This window comes from Mustela nivalis, assembly GCF_964662115.1.
Source record: "Mustela nivalis genome assembly, chromosome: 9".
NCBI classification, from domain to species: Eukaryota; Metazoa; Chordata; class Mammalia; order Carnivora; family Mustelidae; genus Mustela; species Mustela nivalis.
This window is the reverse complement of record NC_139028.1, coordinates 106,023,960-106,042,493: the sequence shown is the minus strand read 5'-3', so window position 1 is coordinate 106,042,493 and position 18,534 is coordinate 106,023,960. Positions and strand designations below refer to the sequence as shown.

General features: G+C 34.1%; 1 protein-coding gene across 1 annotated transcript in view; it reads left to right on the top strand.

Moving 5' to 3' along the window:
• LOC309840374 (uncharacterized protein) overlaps nt 1-18,534 on the top strand; it is a gene marked incomplete at both ends in the record, with an annotated part of 45,677 nt that overhangs the window by 17,108 nt on the left and 10,035 nt on the right. The window contains 2 exons of the mRNA XM_082682427.1: nt 8,753-9,652; nt 15,983-16,807. Coding sequence (XP_082538553.1) covers nt 8,753-9,652; nt 15,983-16,807 — 1,725 coding nt within the window. The remainder of the gene's footprint in view (nt 1-8,752; nt 9,653-15,982; nt 16,808-18,534) is intronic.

Genomic DNA, 18,534 nt, shown 5'->3' with positions numbered 1-18,534 from the left:
TTGGAGAGGGCACGGATTGTATGGAGCACTGGGTGTGGTGCAAAAACAATGAATACTGTTATGCTGAAAAAAAATAATAAAAAATAATAAACAAAAAATAAATAAATAGATAGATAGATAGATAGATATGGTTCCAATATCATTTTACAAATACAATACCAATGAATTAAGACCATGATTTCAGAGCTCAGAATGTTAATAGTAACTGATGATCAAATGTCTATATATGGTGCCAATCTAGAGAAATAATGGAAGAAAATTCACCAAGGAAGTTGGTTTTATAAGTTATGGAATGCCTCTGTTCCAGTACTCCATTGCTGCATTAAAAAAAAAAAAAAAACAACAACAACAAAAAAAACACAGACTTTTTAACTTAGAGTATTATCACTTTATTGCATCTCATAAATGTAGAGGTTAGCAATTAAGGCAGGGGACAGCTGGTGATGATCATTCTATCTCATGTTGCACTGACTGTGGTCACTCAGGGGTACTCAGATGGTGATGCATCTAATCTACAATGTACAAAATGGCTTGACAAAAATCCAGTTTTGTGTAACTTATATTCTATTGGGGAAAACCAGTTAAATTAAAAGAAACACATTGTTAAGATTATATACAATAATAAAATAAATCAAATACAATCATGTGCATAACAACTGTATTTGCAGTATTTAGTGATGTTTAATTTATTTTGGGTAATCAAAGATTACAAAACATTTTCCCATTGTAACTGGCATTATGCATCTCATTTATCTCACCAATGACACTTTCATCTAGACAGTAGAATCCTACATGTGATTAAGTCTTTAAAAAAGAAAAAAAATAATTAAGTGCGGGTGTAAAAGGTGAAGAAAGGCAGAGTAAAAATTTTTATACTCACTACAATTGTCATAGGACATAAATGTATGTATGCACAGGACACAATCCAGAATCTTCAATGAAATTATTATAGTTTATAAGTGATTTTAACATGTTTGCTGAATACAGACAATAAATAAAAATCAATGTGTTTTTATGAAAAGAAGCAAACATAATTAGATATTTAAAATGTACAAAAACCACTGTGCAAATAAGATCAAATATGTCAAATACTTGAATATTAAAATTCTAATAAAAATGTGTGGAAAGTCTATCCAATAAACTATAAAATAATTTGAAGGAATTGAAAGAAAAATAAATAAAAGGATATTAAAACATGGGTTCTCCAATTTGAAGAAGTTTGCCTTCATCTAGATACACTTACTCTTAGGTATGTATCCAGCAGAATTGCTTACAATGTTTCCAAAGACAAAACTGCACAAATTCATACCTGTTCAAGTTGTATTGTTCAAGGAATAAGTGATGGTGTCCATCCCACCCCCCAGGGCTTGTGCACACTCACCATTAGTATATATTGCTTTCCAAGCAATTACATTGGACAAGTGCCCTAGGGTTTCTTACAAACTAAATATCTGTGTCCTTTAAAACTGTATTCCTTTTTCTTGAATGAAATTGAGTATTCTTTCATATGTTGAAAGGATGATTTCCCTCCCCTTTCTATAAAGTTTTACTTCATTTACTTGACCTGTTTTCCTTCTTTTCTTTCCTTCCTTCTTTCCTTTAGTTCCTTCCTTCCTTCATTTCTTCCTTCTTTTTTTTCCCCCCTATTTCTTTCTTTTTGGAATTCTTGATATGTAAGAAGATGTTATTTGTAATGGCAAATAACACCTTACCTGAGATATTACATTTATCAACATTATCAATAGTATTTTGATTTTATTTTTGGTTCATCTTTGTTTCTACCACATAGAATTACTTATTTTTATGTAGTTGCTTTCTTTTTTGTTCAATTTTTATGTCCTGCATTTTTAATCTTGAGCCAAAGCTACATAATCTTTCTGTGCTTCGATATTACAAAAACTTTAAAAATTATAAAAACTTAGAATTCTTTCATTATCTTATCTTCTAAAATATTTAAACCTTTGGCTCAGATTTCCTTACTGTAGTATGACGTTTTACTGAAAATCTGTATTTTTTCTTCAAAGCTTTCCATGCTGTCCCAGTAACATGTATTTTAAATGTCCACGTCTTGCCAATTTGGTAGGTGAGCTTTATTGAATTATAAATTCTCATTCGTATTGGAATCTTTTTCTATCTCTCTACTCTATGGCATCAGAAGATCTCCATACCCACACCTGGTACTAGTATTATGAGGCTTCGAACGCTTCAGCAGAGCTACTTGTTGGATGTACATTCTCAGTAACACCTGCCTGGCCCTCCTCTCACTCACTTCCTGAGCTCTGTCATGTCTGTCTTCCCTGTGAAACCTGTCGCCCTCCTCCTCCCTGCCTTCCATGTTCCCCTGCATGTGTTCCTAATATTTCATAATTAGTTTTCCTAATCACTCTCTGTTATCACATTACCATAGGAGTTCTCTCTCTTGGAAATATTTTCTCTTTCTCATCATAAACTTGTAGAAATCACGATTTATTAAATAACAAGAAGCAACATCCTATTTTTGAGGAATTGAACCCAAGCCATGATTTTTAAACAATCTAAGTGTTGGAAGTCATTGTCTTTTCCAGAATTGAAGCTTAGAGACATGCTTTGCCTGGCATCTTTCCCACACAGCTGGGAAAAAAAATAATAATAATAATTATCCTACATGTTGTTTGGTAGTATTTCTACTTAAAAGTGAGTTCAGGGGGTGCCTGGGTGGCTCAGTGAGTTAAAGCCTCTGCCTTTGGCTCAGGTCATGATCCCAGGTTCCTGGGATCAAGCCCCGCATTGATCTGTTCAGTGGGGAGTCTGCCTCCCCCACCTCTCTCTCTCTGCCCATCTCTTTCCCTGTTTGTAATTTCTGTCTGTCAAATAAATAAATAAAATCTTTAAAAAAACAAGTGGGTCCAGACTGGAAATAAAATGAGAGGCAGATGACAAAATGCTGTATGAAAAAGAATTTTCCCCTACCAAAGGTCATATTGGTTCCAAAAATATTTTTTAAGATTATCTTTATTTATGAGAGAGAGAGAGAGAGGGAGAAGGAGCCGAGGGAGGGGCAGAGGGAGAAGCACACTCCATTGAGCAGGGATCCCAATGTGGGGTTTTATCCTGGGACTCCAGAATCATGACCTGAGCCAAAGGCTGAGAGCTTAATAGACTGAGCCATCCAGGCATCCCCCCAAATTAGTTTTTTAAACTAGATATAATACATCCAACAGCTAGCTCTCAGGCTGCCTTGGTGCTCATGAAGAAGTCAAGAAAAGAACAGGTTAAAATAGTATTTGTCATCAGGACATTTACAACTATTACACAGGCAGAACCCTGAATATAGAGAATAGTAAGAAAAGAAATGATTTAGGAAAGTGATGGGAATGAGTCTAACAGAAACAGAAGCTCTATATGGAGTATTCATAACAGTGGATGAATTGGATGTATATCAATTTTCTTCAAAGCTTTCCATGCTGTCCCAGTAACATGTATTTTAAATGTCCACGTCTTGCCAATTTGGTAGGTGAGCTTTATTGAATTATAAATTCTCATTCGTATTGGAATCTTTTTCTATTTTTCTACTCTATGGCAGTAGAGTAGATATTGCTCAGTACTCTATTCATAGTAACAAATAAGACACACTGTGTGCATTATTCCATGGAGAGGCTAAAGAGAAAATATTCTGGGTAGAGTGAGTGAGAGCTATCTGGAAAAAAATGTAACAAATCACAGAATGACAAAATGATACTTGTAATTAGAGAGTTAAGCATTTCTGGTTGGAGAGAACCCACAGTGTAAAGATGACTACCTTTTATTTAAAGAGCACTTTATTTTTGGAAAGAACAGGACAATTTATAGTTGAATGTCTTTGATGGACTAAGTGATATCATCTAAAGTAATATGAATATTTAAATCCTCTACAGTGAGAAAAAATCAGCATCATCCCTACTAAGAAAGGTAAATATGAACTATTTCATACTGCTGGAAGCTTCACTTATAATATGTTTAATTTTAAAAATTAAGATTTAATATATATAGCAAATGTGTCATATTAAAGCAAGTCCTACATATTTCTGATATTAAATAGAATTTATAGTTAAATAATAATTAAATACTGATATTAAATCTCTTTGAAATACTCAAAACTTGAATAACTGATACGTCTTCTGTTAAGTATGGTAAACACATAATAGGGTCAAACTTAATTTTGAGCCAAGATCTGGTAATGAATACATATTTATTTCATAATTTTAGTCTTGACGACATTATACTAAAAGATTTTAAAATAAAATAATTCAGCTAGTACAATCATAATTTTATGTGAATTCAAGGAATATTTTATTCTTCAAAATAAAGAAAAAATGATCTTATAATTAATTACAGAGTTTCATTTGCTCATCAATAGTAAATATACAAACATAAGTAAAGTCAGTAGAGATGTTAATATGGTAAATATCAAACTGATTTAGAGTAATATTGCCCAGTCCCTCAATCATTTGGATATTTCTAGAGACTAGAAGCTTGAATTTAAAAAATAGCTATATGAGAACATTTTTATTTTTTTCTTGATGAGTAAATAATTAAACATTTATAGGAAAGGAGAATAATATAGATAATTTTGTGAGAGACACAAAGTAAAAATTTGCTCTTTCTACTCTGTTGCCTCATGAGAGTAGCATATGCAAATCTTACATGGTTCATGTTTTACCTTGATGATTTAAGTGTGAAAACGTAGGGTTTGTCCAACTAGAAATTATATTTTATTCAGCACTGGAGGCTGTTACATTGAAATAATTAGAGTGAAATTATTTAAACCAAATGCTGCCATGCTTTAAAGTGATGCACAAACATTAGACTCTTGTTCTTTCTTGCTTTAATTCTTTTATCCCTTTTAAGAGTGAAGATTCTTAAATAGTATCTACATCTTCGGTTCATTGTAGAATCAAATATTGAGCATCTTGATACATATATTGTATTTCTTTTTCTTTCTTTCTTTCTTTCTTTTTTTTTTTTTTTTTTTTGATCTGTATGTATCTCTAATAGGAAAGGGATCACAATCCTTCCTATCAGATAATTTAGTGTTGGTGAAAGAAAGGACAACAAAAGGAATTTAGCAAATTGCAGCACTAAATCTTGAACAGTTATGCATCCTGTAGGCAAGGTTAAGAGTTTAAAAACGCTACATATTGGCAGAGAATTCAGGAGAATTTGTGACGTGAGTGTTTAATTGTTTGGGATTTCTTTTTTAAAAATTTTTTATTTTATTTTATTTATTTATTTTTAAAGATTATATTTATTTGACAGAGAGAGAGAAATCACAAGTAGGCAGAGAGGCAGGCAGAGAGAGAGAGAGGAGGAAGCAGGCTCCCTGTGGAGCAGAGAGCCCAACGTGGGACTTGATCCCAGGACCCTGAGATTATGACCTGAGCCGAAGGCAGAGGCTTTAACCTACTGAGCCACCCACGCACCCCAATTGTTTGGGATTTCTATAACATTTGGTGATCACTTTAAAATCTCACTGCATTTCTCTAATAATTGTGTGACACAAAGAAAAGTTATTTACAGAGCATTTTTCAAGTTGTGTAGAACTCTGAGTATAATGCAGAAGAATAAAACCTATTTTTTAGTTATAATGGTCATAACTACCACATGTGTTAACTTTTATACATGCCAAGGCTTCTTCCAGTCTTTTTGCGTATATTAAATGATTTAATTCACATAATGACACAAAGCATTGGAACAACAGCAGGATCACTTTTGACTGAGAGAACAGAGTAACTTGCACCAGGTCACAAACTAGCAGTGGAGTGGCCTGGCTTCAGTTCCGTCCACCAGTGGAGGACTGTACTCCTCACCTATGACATTGCACAGGTGCTAAGTTTCATGAAACATGTCCAATTGCATCAAGATGGAGAGATGGAGAGATGAGGGACAGGCTGGGTGGACCTTGCGGTCAGCCAAAAGACATGGGCGCGCAACAGTCAAGGAGGGACTCAAACGGAGATACAGGCCCGAGAGCAGACGTGAGCATGATTTCCCCCCTTTCCCCCTTAAAATCACTCTCCAGAGCCTCCTTCTCCTCACCAGTCTGGCCCTGAGAAAGGGAAGAGTGGAAAAGAGTGATCACCCACAAGAGGATGCAATAACTCTATGACATGAAATTCTGCTGGCAATGAACTGTGACACTGGAGAATACAAAGAACAAAATATAATCCTAATTGTAATTATTTAATCCCAGATAATAAGTAATCAGCTTAAATTTGATAGCTAATAATGTTATCAATAATCTCCCATTCATATCTCACAAATGAAGAAGCAAAATTTAGAAAGTTTAAATGATTATTTAACATTACACAAATGATAAATCCTGGAAAAAGGATTCAAAGATGAAAAAAAAAAAAAACCCACTAGTTTGCAGTTATGAACATGTGCAACTGGTCAAGGACCCACATTTTGTGAGGCCCCATATCCTTATCTTTAAAGAATGGTGAGTTTAGAAATGGTGTTGAGGGAGTATGTTTGGAGGACCAACAAAGGCAATGGAGGGTGCATATTGTACAGGGTTAAACCAGACGTAGACATCTTTTCTCCCCGCACCCACGCATGTACAGACCACTGGTAGTGAACACATTTCTGGCTATCCTTGTTTCCCCAAGTTCGATCGCCTTTAGTGTTTTTTATCTGAATCAGTGTTCTCTAGTTAATATTTTTGAATAAAACCCTCTTATGTTTTCCACCGATAAGCCTTCTAAAAGATATTTTCATGAGATGATAACAGTTCTAACAATTAAAGGAATCTAATAATTTGAGCCTAATAATAGGGGCATTTAAGCTCAAGGTCAACAAGTGAAGACAGAGGAATGAAGGACTGAAATTGGCGGCTGAAAATATATGTGAAAAGACACTTTATGAAAAAGTGCTACTGGGGGCACCAGGGTGGCTCAGTGGGTTAAACCTCTGCCTCCAGCTCAGGTCCTGATCTCAGAGTCCTGGGATGAAATCCCACATCAGGCTCTCTGCTCATCGGGGAGCCTGCTTCCCCCACCTCCACATGCCTTTCTGCCTACTTGCGATCTCTTTCTCTGTCAAATAAATAAATAAAATCTAAAAAAAAAAGAAGTGTTACTAAACAAAAAACTGCATGGAAAAGTATAATAGGATTGTCAAAAAATGCAGTCAATTAAGAAAGTAAGGTCATATGGCAAAGCTTAGAGTCTGATTCCACAACAGCCAACATTCCAGAGCCTCTGCTGAATGGAATATAGTTTCTTTATCCTAGGTTGTTTTCAGAAAGTGTAACGGAATGACCCTCAAGGAACTTTCAGGGGAGATTTTACAGTGATAATCCACAGGATTTAGTTGTCTATATCCTTATGCTGATGGACAATGGTGCCATTATTTCTAAAAAATGAAGAACTGGGCCCCATTGTCCAGGTTACCATGCAGATTTTGGTTTTTAAGTTTTTCGTAATAAAATCTTTGAATTTTCTTTTCCTTCTTGGAAATCTGCTATGTATTCATTACCCAGAATGCTCATGAATCTTGGGACCCAAATAGAAGGGTTTTTAAGTTAGTCATACAACTGTTTGAGCTTAAGTACTTCCACCTATAATATACCATGAAGACACCAACATAGAATTCAAGATCATTTTAGAATATATGAGAGATCTTATTGCACGCTCTTGGCTAACACAATGGTCCCTTAGTTAAAATTACTTTTGTCCTTTGTTTTCTCAGATATTGTTTGATGGTATAATGTAATTGTCTTTCTTGTTTAAATTTCTATATTGTCCACCTATATCTCAATATATGAGATTATTGAGTCTCTGTAAGTTTTATTAATTAATTACTCATGATCAAAATACACTTGCTCACTCTCTGGTTAAAATATATATTCTCTGTCTTTGGTATTTCTGGAAACTAATAATGATATTTTAAAATATTTTATAGCATTCCATTATGATTTTTATGTTTTTCACCTCTGAAATATTATTAAAATGAAAATTGTTAGATGAAAATGGCCAATGGCAGATAGCAAGTCACTGAAAGATAAATTTACTAGGCAGAGTTTTGGAAACCATATCATCAATGTAATTCCTTTAATATTATCATTATTAATTAAGTAATCAATAGCTCAAAAAACACTAAAACATTTACTGCATCTTTGAGTAAGATAAATAAAAGACCTTGCATTGTGATACCTGAAGACTATTTATTTTGATAAATAAATGAAACCAGATGGTTTCAAATAACATGCATACATGAATAGTAACAGTTACAACTGTACCGTGTGGAAAGAAAGGCATGCCTTATACTTGGAAGAGTGGAGAAATTACAAGAAAAAAATAATAACTTGAAATATGATAGTAATATACCAATGAGAAAATGTGATGTAAAAGTTTCTGCCTCAGAATTCTGCTTGTTGATATGAAGAAAAAAATGGACTAATTTGGTCTACACACAAACATACAAAAATTCAAAATTAATAATTCTAGAACATATCACTTTCTTCCAAATCCAAACCTAACCTTAAATATCAAATACATTGATATATTTAGAATTTAGCATGTATTCTCCATTATACTTCAGTTGTGTTCTTAGAGCCCAGGATGTAAAAAGTTGGAAATTAGTAAACAATAGAAATTGTATGTGCTAATTCCCCCAAGTCCCTTTAGTCCATAGAAATTAAAATAAATAAATAAATAAAACAAAACAAACAAACAAACAAAAAACTGGAAAACAGCCCTCAAAAGATAACTGGCTAATTTTATTGTTTTCACAGATGGAAAAATACCCAGCAGAAGTAAATCTCACTTCAATGACGGAATTTATTCTTTTGGGATTTTCTGATTATCCCAATCTTCAAATGTTTCTTTTCATAATATTCTTCTTTGTCTACATGATCATTCTGATGGGAAATGGCATTATTGTGTTCATAACCAGGGTTGACCAGGCTCTCCAGACTCCCATGTATTTTTTCCTTAGTAATTTTTCCTTCTTGGAAGTCTGTTTTGTATCTGCCACTCTTCCCAGAATGCTCACAAATCTTTGGACTCAAAAAAGAAGTATCTCTTTGTTTGCCTGTGCAACACAAATGAGTTTTGTGCTTATGCTTGGAAACGTAGAGTGCCTCCTTCTGATGGTGATGGCCTATGACCGCTACATTGCCATTTGTAACCCTCTGCACTACCCTCTCGTCATGAACCACAAGGTCTGTGTCCAGCTGGTGGCAGCCTGCTGGATCACGGGCGTTCTGGTCGAGATAGGACAGACATGCCAGATTTTCTCTCTGCCATATTGTGGGTCCAACCAAATCAATCACTTCTTCTGTGACATTCCCCCGCTACTCAGTCTGGCTTGTGGGGACACTTTCCTAAATGAGATGTTAGTCTTCACAGTTGCTATGCTCTTTGTTATGATCCCTTTTCTATTGATTCTTGGTTCCTACAGTAAAATCATCTCTACCATCCTGAGGTTGCCATCAGCAACAGGACGAACCAAAGCTTTCTCCACCTGCTCATCTCATGTCATAATTGTGGCCATGTTTTTTGGATCTGCAATTATTACATATTTACGGCCCAAAGCTAAACATTCCTCCAAAACAGACAAGTTTCTCTCTCTTTTCTATACCATCGTCACCCCAATGTTTAATCCCATGATATACACTCTGAGAAATAAGGATGTCATGATAGCCTTGAGGAAATTGTTGCCTTGAAGTTTAATGTATTAGTTGCTGATTTGAACTCATTGTCAGTTTTCTTATTTAATTCTGCCATTGTGCAATCAAAAATTAGTATTCATTTTGTTTTCCTACCTAACTATACAATAATTACCTGTACTCATTGTTGAACTTGTTGTTTTTTGCTGGACTCTAATATCAGGATTATATCCACAAGGTGGTCATGCCAATTAAGAAATTAAGAAACTAAGTATCCAGCCAATTCCATATTCAGGCCACCACTCTACTTCTCCTTCAATATTACTAGTAACTACTTGTTACGTTTTACTGAAAAATGTAATTTTTCTTATCTAGTAATTGTTGCCATATACTTTTTTTCCACCTAAAAATTATAGTCTTTATTTTATTTTTTTTTCTTAGAGCAAATGGACTTTATTTCAGGAACTTGCAATTAAAAGATGGTCTAGTGAATGTCTTTGATACTTTTCCTTTTATGTAACGGTCTTTTTTTTTTCTTCTCATGAAATTATTCGATTGTAAATATGGTAAGCCTTTGGAGAATATTTGCTAAATATCTACATGATTATACTTTTATGAGACATTTTACCATTCATCAAACTGAATTTTCTTTGTTATGATTTTGAGAACACCAAAGGAAAGACTAAAACAAAAAAAGCTCTTTGATTATGGATATTTAGAAATTGGTAAGACGGCAATGCAACTTTTACAATCTGCTTTTTTTTTTTTTTCTATAGTCAGCCTGATTTCTCTTTGACATATGACATTCTGCAATTGAGACCAAGAAAAAGATTGTGTCTTACAGTTTGTATTCATCATTTTACTGGCAATACTAGATTCTGTAGTGACAAAGAAATAATGTGAGAATTGGAAAGATAAGTATTAAAGTAATTATTGGCAACATATATAAATGTAGATGTAGAAATATTCCAGAATCTACATTGAAATTACTAGAGTTAATAAATTAATCCTATATATGTGCTGAATGTATAATCAATAAATAAAGTCAATGTATTTCCACACAAAAGAAGCAAACATAAGTTAACATTAAAGCACTATGTAAATAGGATTGATTATATCAAATTCTTAAGAGAAATCTAGTTTAAAAAAAAAACATGCAGGAAGTCTACCCAGTAAACTATAATATAATTTGAGGAAAGTTTTAGAGAAGTAAAGTAAATGGATTGCAAGGACATGTTCATGGATTAAAACTCAATATTTTTCAATAATTGAAAATATTAATAATAATTTTCAGGTGTCAGTTTTCCTCAGTATGAACCACAAATTCAATACAATACAAAAAAATCCCATCTGTATGTGTGCAAGATGTGTGTTTGTAATGTACCAACCTGATTCTAAAACTGTTGTGGAAATGAAGATAGCCAGCAATAGCCAAACCACTGCTGGAGAGAGGTAGAGAGGGAGCACTCACTCTGCTGGGCATCAGGACATTGTAAACTGGGAATTCAGACCAGAGGAAAGAGTTCAACAATAGATAAAGAGATCAGTGGCACAAAATATAGAGCCCAGTACATACCAAGCTCTTGGACTCACTTGAATATATAAAAACCACAGAGTAATATAGAAAAGATGAGTTTTTATAAATTGTACTAATTTAATTAGAAGTGAATGTATTTTTTAAAAATAAACCCATACCTCACATTTATAAAAAAAAATTCCAGATAGTTTGCAAACCTAAATATGAAATGCAACATAATAAAGCTTTAATGAAAATAGGACTATGCTATGACCCAGCAATTACACTACTAGGTATATATCCAAAAGAGAGCAAAATACTGATTCAAAGAGGCACATGTACCCCTATATTTCTAGTAGTATTATTTGTAATAGTCAAATTGTCGAAAGAGCCCAAATGTGCATTGGCTGACTACTGGATAAAGAAGATGTGGTATAAATATACAATGGCATATTACTCAGCCATCAAGAAGAATGAAATCTTACCATTTGCAATGACATGGATGGAGCTAGAGAGTACAATGCTAAGTGGAATAAGACAGTCAGAGAAAGACAAATATCATATGATATCACTAATAGGTAAAATTTAAGAAACAAAACAAATAAGAGGGGGAAAATAGAGATAGAGACAAATTAAGAAACAGACTTTTAACTAATAAAGAGCAAACCAATGATTACCAGAGGGGTGGTAGGTGGGGGATGTGTGAAACAGGGGATTGGGATGAAAGAGTATATTTATCATGATAAAAAAAATAAAATAAAATGATAAAAGTAAAACAAGAAAACTGATCATAGTATGCCGAGCCATAGAAACTCTTCTGATGCTAGCATGTGAGTCGTTACCCCATTTAGAGTAATCTGCCTTCATCTACAGAATTCTCCTCTTAGGTACGAATCCAGCAGAATTACATACACATGGGTGCTGGGAACCCTATAGAAATGTTTATTTTAGCAACCTTCATGAGAACAAACACTTATCAAATCAAAATTGTAACAGGAAAAGCAGAGATCTATCAAAATGAACAACACAATTATATTCAACTTGATTGAAGTCTATCAGTGAACAAAATAAACCATAAACATAGTGTATATGTCCTTTTAGGTAATATTAGAAGACAATATTTGGGGATTCTTACTGATTTAATGGCTCCCATTGGGAAGAGGAATTGCAAACTAGAGTACAACATGATTATTAGATGAAAGAAACCATAGTTTCTTAATTATTGGTCACAAAATTGTACTGTAGTAAAAATGAAAGATGTTCTCTATTTTGTTAAGAAACTGGTACATCTAACACACTGTTTCACTTTTTAAATTATTATTACTATTTTCTGGTAATGTTGATACTTAATTGAATAAAGAAACACTCAATTTTTGGTCTTAAGGATAGGATAGGTATTAGATCAGTCTACTCCAATGGGGGATGGGCATTCAATATGTCCCAGCCTGTAAGTAACTGACATCTTATTCAAGGCAAATCATGAATGAAGTTCCCATTTGCATATAAACATGAAGGAAGTCCCTCAGCAATATCAAATATCAAATCAATATCAAATCAGTGACAATAAGGAGTCTAGAGAACCAATGTATAGGAAGCATGCTATAGTGAAGAGAAGCAGCCTTAAAATACAGAAAGGAAAGGCAGTTTTGAAAATATACTATCTGGACAAATAAAAATGTACCATTTTGACAAATGGAAGCACAGAATTTTCACAAATAGCCAAAGAACCCCCAAAAGGAAGAAACAAATGTAATTGCAAATAGAAGTAGATATTGCAACTTTAGGCATGATAATTTTATCTCCATACCTAGCTAGAAGTAGCCTAAGTAGGAAAACAATTTTGACAGGAAAGTTTCTTTCTCTCTCTTTCTTTCTTAAATATTTTTAAATGCTTATTTCTGAGGTAGTTTACATTTTAAATCAGCTGGATATTTTCCCTGATGCCTGAGAAGATGACGTAACTTAAAACCATCTAGATTTTTTTTTTAAACCATCTAGATTTTTGTCAGCAGACATGGCATGCTTCAATTTCCACAAAATTTAATCTAGGAACAGACCTCTCTTCTTCTGAAAATGGATCTTACTGCCTAATATATTCAGGAACCAATACCATGCTCATGTGATAAAACATGTAACACATTTTTCTAAGGTTGTGGAGGATCTAGACCAGGATGAATTACAGAATGAAAGTAAGAAAAGCAAACCCATACTAATTATTAAGGATCTAAAAACAAACACAAAAAAATTAAACTATTTTCCTGAAAGTAATACTAGACAACAAAGTGACACATTTTCTCCCCCTAGGGACTCCCCCAGCCCCATAGTGGGGAAGCTTTTTGCAAGAAGAACCTGAAGAGAAGGACAGGTCATCTACAGAGAAAGTTTTATAAAATAAACTCAAATGATTGCTCAACAGAGGCAGTCTTCTGGAAATCAAAATGATACACGAGAGAAGATGTCCCCTAGGATGAGCATGACGACTTCCTATTTATAAGCAGCTAATGTTTGAAGCCAGGTAGAGTACTGTAGAATTACAGTGAATTACTGACACGAAAGAAGAACATAAAAATTTTATTGGTTACAAAACACCTACACTCACATAGATAGCTTCATGCAAATTCATAAAGGTAAGCTATAATTGTGCTGCTAGACTATTTTATTTAAGGGTACTTCTAAAATTGAGGCTCAAGATACAAAGAACAAAATAGAAAAGCATAACATTTTGAGATCTTTATCTGAAAATGAGTTACCTACTCTTGGGGAGGAAATAATTTTCTATATCCCTCAAGGTTCTTCTAGCTGGTCTAAGAGAAACTGACATGAGACAAACAGAAGAGAAAAAAAAAATTAATTTTGTGTCCACAGAAGCCCAATAAATAAATTGAGACCTAAAGAAGTGATTGTGTTGCTTTTATGCATCTTAGACAAAAGGATTCCAAACAGAATTTGGGCTGGGGTAGTAATCAGTAAAAGTAATAAGGTTTGTTTAAATAGGTTTCTTCCACCCTGAGTTGCCTATCTCTGAAGATAGGAATGTCTCTCTATATCATGCTACAGGTCCTTTTATATGGAAAATTTATTTCCTGCTTTCTGGAGACAAAAGGAGAGGTTGTCAGAGTGCTTTTCTTGTACTGGCTGTTTCTTAAGTAACTTCAATACAAAATAATCATTATAGCATTGTGGCATAATTTGGGGCAGCCTGCACTGTACTTCCCATTACTTAACATGATCCATATAGTTCTTACCTTTTTTAATGGTAAAGTAAAATTGGATATATGTAAAATAATAATCATTATTATATTTGTAATAAAAATATTCAGTTAAGGTAATTTTGAAAACTAGTTCTAATGAAAATGGGAAAGTATGAGAGAATTTGCTCAGTTTTTAAAATTTATTTATTTATTTTTTAAAAATTTTTTGCTCAGTTTTATTTATCAAAGTATAAGGCAAAAATGTCAGCTGATAAAGATATAAGGTGGAGACAGAAATAGTGGATTTGGGGACTGCCTAATATTAGATGGCATTATTAAGTGAAGTAGGATAGAAAGAGAGTGTGTGTGTGTGTGTTAGTCCCATTCTTATGCTCTGACCATTTGCATGTTCAGAATAAATAATAATTAGGTTTAATGAAAGTTACACTTTAATAGCTTAAATTTTTAAAAAAGGAATATAAAGAAAGGGAGTTGCATTTGATTGCACTGGAACCTTACATAGGTAAGGAGCAATATATGGAAAAAGATTGCACTGAATGGATCATTTTTTTTGGATTGGATTAAAGCTTACTTGATATTTATCATGCGTTGCACAGGATGTGTTAATAAGGAAGGTTATTGAACAGTATGATGAGATTATGCTTTCAATATTTAGCAAAAGTGATGGAGAGGTACATAAAGTAGAACAATAATATTGCATATATTTATTCCCTCAGGAACAAAGGATTGGCTTAAAAAAGTGATTCTAATTGGAAGATAAATAGGAAGATTTAAAACTCATTTTGAATAAGAATGAGACAAAAGTTTAAGAGAAAATATTTGAATTGAAAGAAGATGGAATAAGTCAACCAATACAGAAAAATAAGATGAACTCAGACAAAAACAGTAGAAAAATAGTTCCACTTTTAATAGGGGTGAAATAACTACAGATTATTCCTGCACAATATGCTGTAAATAACAATGCACACTTCTCAGTATCTTTAGTATTATTACATGCAAGTATAAGACCTATATATTAGGAGTTTTTTCTTTTTTTTTTTTAAAGATTTTATTTATTTATTTGACAGACAGAGATCACAAGCAGGCAGAGAGGCAGGCAGAGAGAAAGGAGGAAGCAGGCTCCCCACTGAGCAGAGAGCCCCCCGTCCCAGGACCCTGAGATCACGACCTGAGCCGAAGGCAGCGGCTTAACCCACTGAGCCACTCAGGCGCCCAGGATTTTTTTCTTGAATTGATTTTAACTGCACATCAGTTCATTTCTGAGGTTTTACATATCATTTCCTAGAAATAGAGCAAAGTAATGGAAATAATTTGAGATTGCATAAATACATTCATCCGTCTACTCCAGGTAACAGTAGAGAAAAATGTGGTTCAAAAGTGTTAGTGAATTGGGGCACTTGGGTGACTCAGTCAGTTGAGCTTCTGACCCTTGATTTTGACTCCGGTCATAATCTCAGGGTCATGAGATAGAACCATGTGTCAGGCTCTACTCTGGATGCAGAGCTTGGTTGAGATTCTCTTTCTCTCTCTTCTCTCCCTTCCCCCCTCCCAACCCTACTTGCACTCTCTCTTTCTCTAAAAAAAGAAAAAGGTGAATTAACCATCTTGAATTTACTATATCTGCAGATGGAGAACAAATTAAAAACAGAAATTTTGAATATAACTGCCATTGTGGAATTTGTTCTCTTGGGGTTTTCTGATATTCCCAATATCCAATGGATTCTTTTTGGAGTATTTTTAGTCATCTACCTAACTATTCTTATGTGCAATAGCATCATTATATTGATAATAAAAATTGACTCTGCTCTCCAGACCCCCATGTATTTTTTTCTCAGCAATTTTTCCTTCTTAGAAATCTGTTATGTAACAGTCACTATCCCAAGAATGCTCATGGACCTATTGACCAAGAAAGGAAATATTTCTTTCTTTGCCTGTGCTGCGCAAATGTGTTTTGTCCTTATGTTTGGAGGTTCAGAGTGTCTTCTCCTGACAGTGATGGCCTATGACCGCTATGTGGCCATCTGTAACCCTCTGCATTATACTCTAGTCATGAACCACAAGGTCTGTGTTCAGCTGGTGACTGTGTCATGGGTCAGTACAGCTCCAGTTGTAATTGGGCAAACATGCCAGATTTTCTCTTTGCCCTTTTGTGGGTCTAACGTAATTAATCATTTCTTCTGTGACATTCCCCCAGTACTCAAACTTGCTTGCGGAGACACATTTGTGAATGAGATAGCAATCTATGTAGTTGCAGTGGTCTTCATCATGGTTCCATTTATGTTGATCGTTTTCTCCTATGGCAAAATTATATCCAGCATTCTGAAATTGTCATCAGCCAAAGGGAGAGCTAAAGCCTTCTCCACCTGCTCCTCTCACCTGATAGTTGTAGTCTTATTCTATGGAACGGCTACCATCACTTATTTACGACCCAGACCAAATCAGTCTGAAGGAGTTGGAAAATTGATCTCTCTTTTCTATACCGTTTTGATCCCAACATTGAATCCCATTATATATACGCTGAGGAACAAAGACATCATGGTAGCATTGAGAAAACTACTAACAAAGTTATTAATGTGACTCAAATACATGCAATTATGGAATTTTCTTATGTTGTTCATCATGTAGAGACAATAGAAAAAAAGGTCTTCTAGTTTTATTTCTCAATAATGATCATTAATGTCATCATAGCAACCTCACATTATATTAAGAAAATTTAGTTTTACAGGATTAAGTTAAGGGCTCTGTAAATCAAAGCACCATTTATCTCATTGCAGCAATCTAATTTGAAGATCCATCTGTTCTCTACTGTGAACTAGTGAGTTACGAAATTGCCTGAACAATACAATAATAGCTAACTCAGTGTGTTTTATAAGGAAGGTTTAGGGTCATGTGCTATGATCATTTTTTTTTAACCTTCCCTTTCCTTCAAATATATTTGCTGCCATTCTTTGTACTTGTGATTGAATTTAGTCAGTGACAAAATCCAGCAGCAGCCAAGATGGTGGAAGCAGGAGAATCAGTATTTTCTTTGCATTTGTCCTTCTATCTCTTGTCATTGTCCATGTTGCTTTAAGATTGCAAATCCTGATAATTTTCCCTTTATTCTGGTGACATCATTCCCTCCCCCTTGTAGCTTCAGGTTTTTCATTGATAATATCTATTTAGTATTACAAGATTCTGAAGTTTTCACTATAAACTATCCAAATGGATGTGTAACACATTGAAATGTTGGTCCTTCTAAAATAAATGTCTATTTACAATCTGCAAATGTGCCGTATCTGAAAAAAAAAAAAAAAGAAAAGAAAAGAAGAGAAAAAGGACTTTGTAGATGTAATCAAGTCAAGGAAATGAGATCATCCTGATTTAAGGTGGGCACTATATTCCTTGACCAGTGGCCTTATGAGACAGAAAGGTAAACACAGCTTAAAAAATAGAGTCATCGAGAAGAACGACATGTGAAGGTGGAGGCAGAAATGGGAGTGATGCAGCCAAGAACCAAAAAGAGATCAAGAACCTCCAAGAGCTGGAAGAAACAAAGAATGAATCTCCCTTAGATCTTGTAGAGGGAATGAGGAGAGACTGCTAACACTGTGATATTGGACTCTGGATTCTAAAACTATAAGAGATTCAATTTTTGTTGTTTTAAGTTCTTCAGTTGGTGGTATTTTGTTACAGTAGATCTAGGAAAGTAATGCACCATGTAAGTAGTCTTTTCATTGAATTGCTTCTATTTGAATCCTCTGGAATAAATTCTGTACCCTTTTTGGGAAGTAATTTGGCATTTTTTTCTTTTGAATGAAAAAATTAAAGTACTCGTCCTTTTATTTTAAAAACCATATCAATGAAGGATGCCTCGGTGGCTCAGTGGGTTAAAGCCTCTGCCTTCAGCTCAGGTCATGATCCTGGGATCCTGGGATCAAGCTTTATGGCGGGCTCTCCGCTCAGCAGGAAGCCTGCTTCCCTTCCTCTCTCCCTGCCTACTTGTGATCTCTGTCTGTCAAATAAATAAATAAAAATCTTAAAAAAAAATCAATGAAAACTCATCTTATAGAAATAATATTTTCCAAGAATAATTATTACCTGTATTTGTTTAAGAATTTTTATTAAATGTGTTCATTCAAGAGTGTTTATAAGAGGTTTTTTCTGTTTGTTTTTTTTTGTTTGGTTGGGTTTTTTTT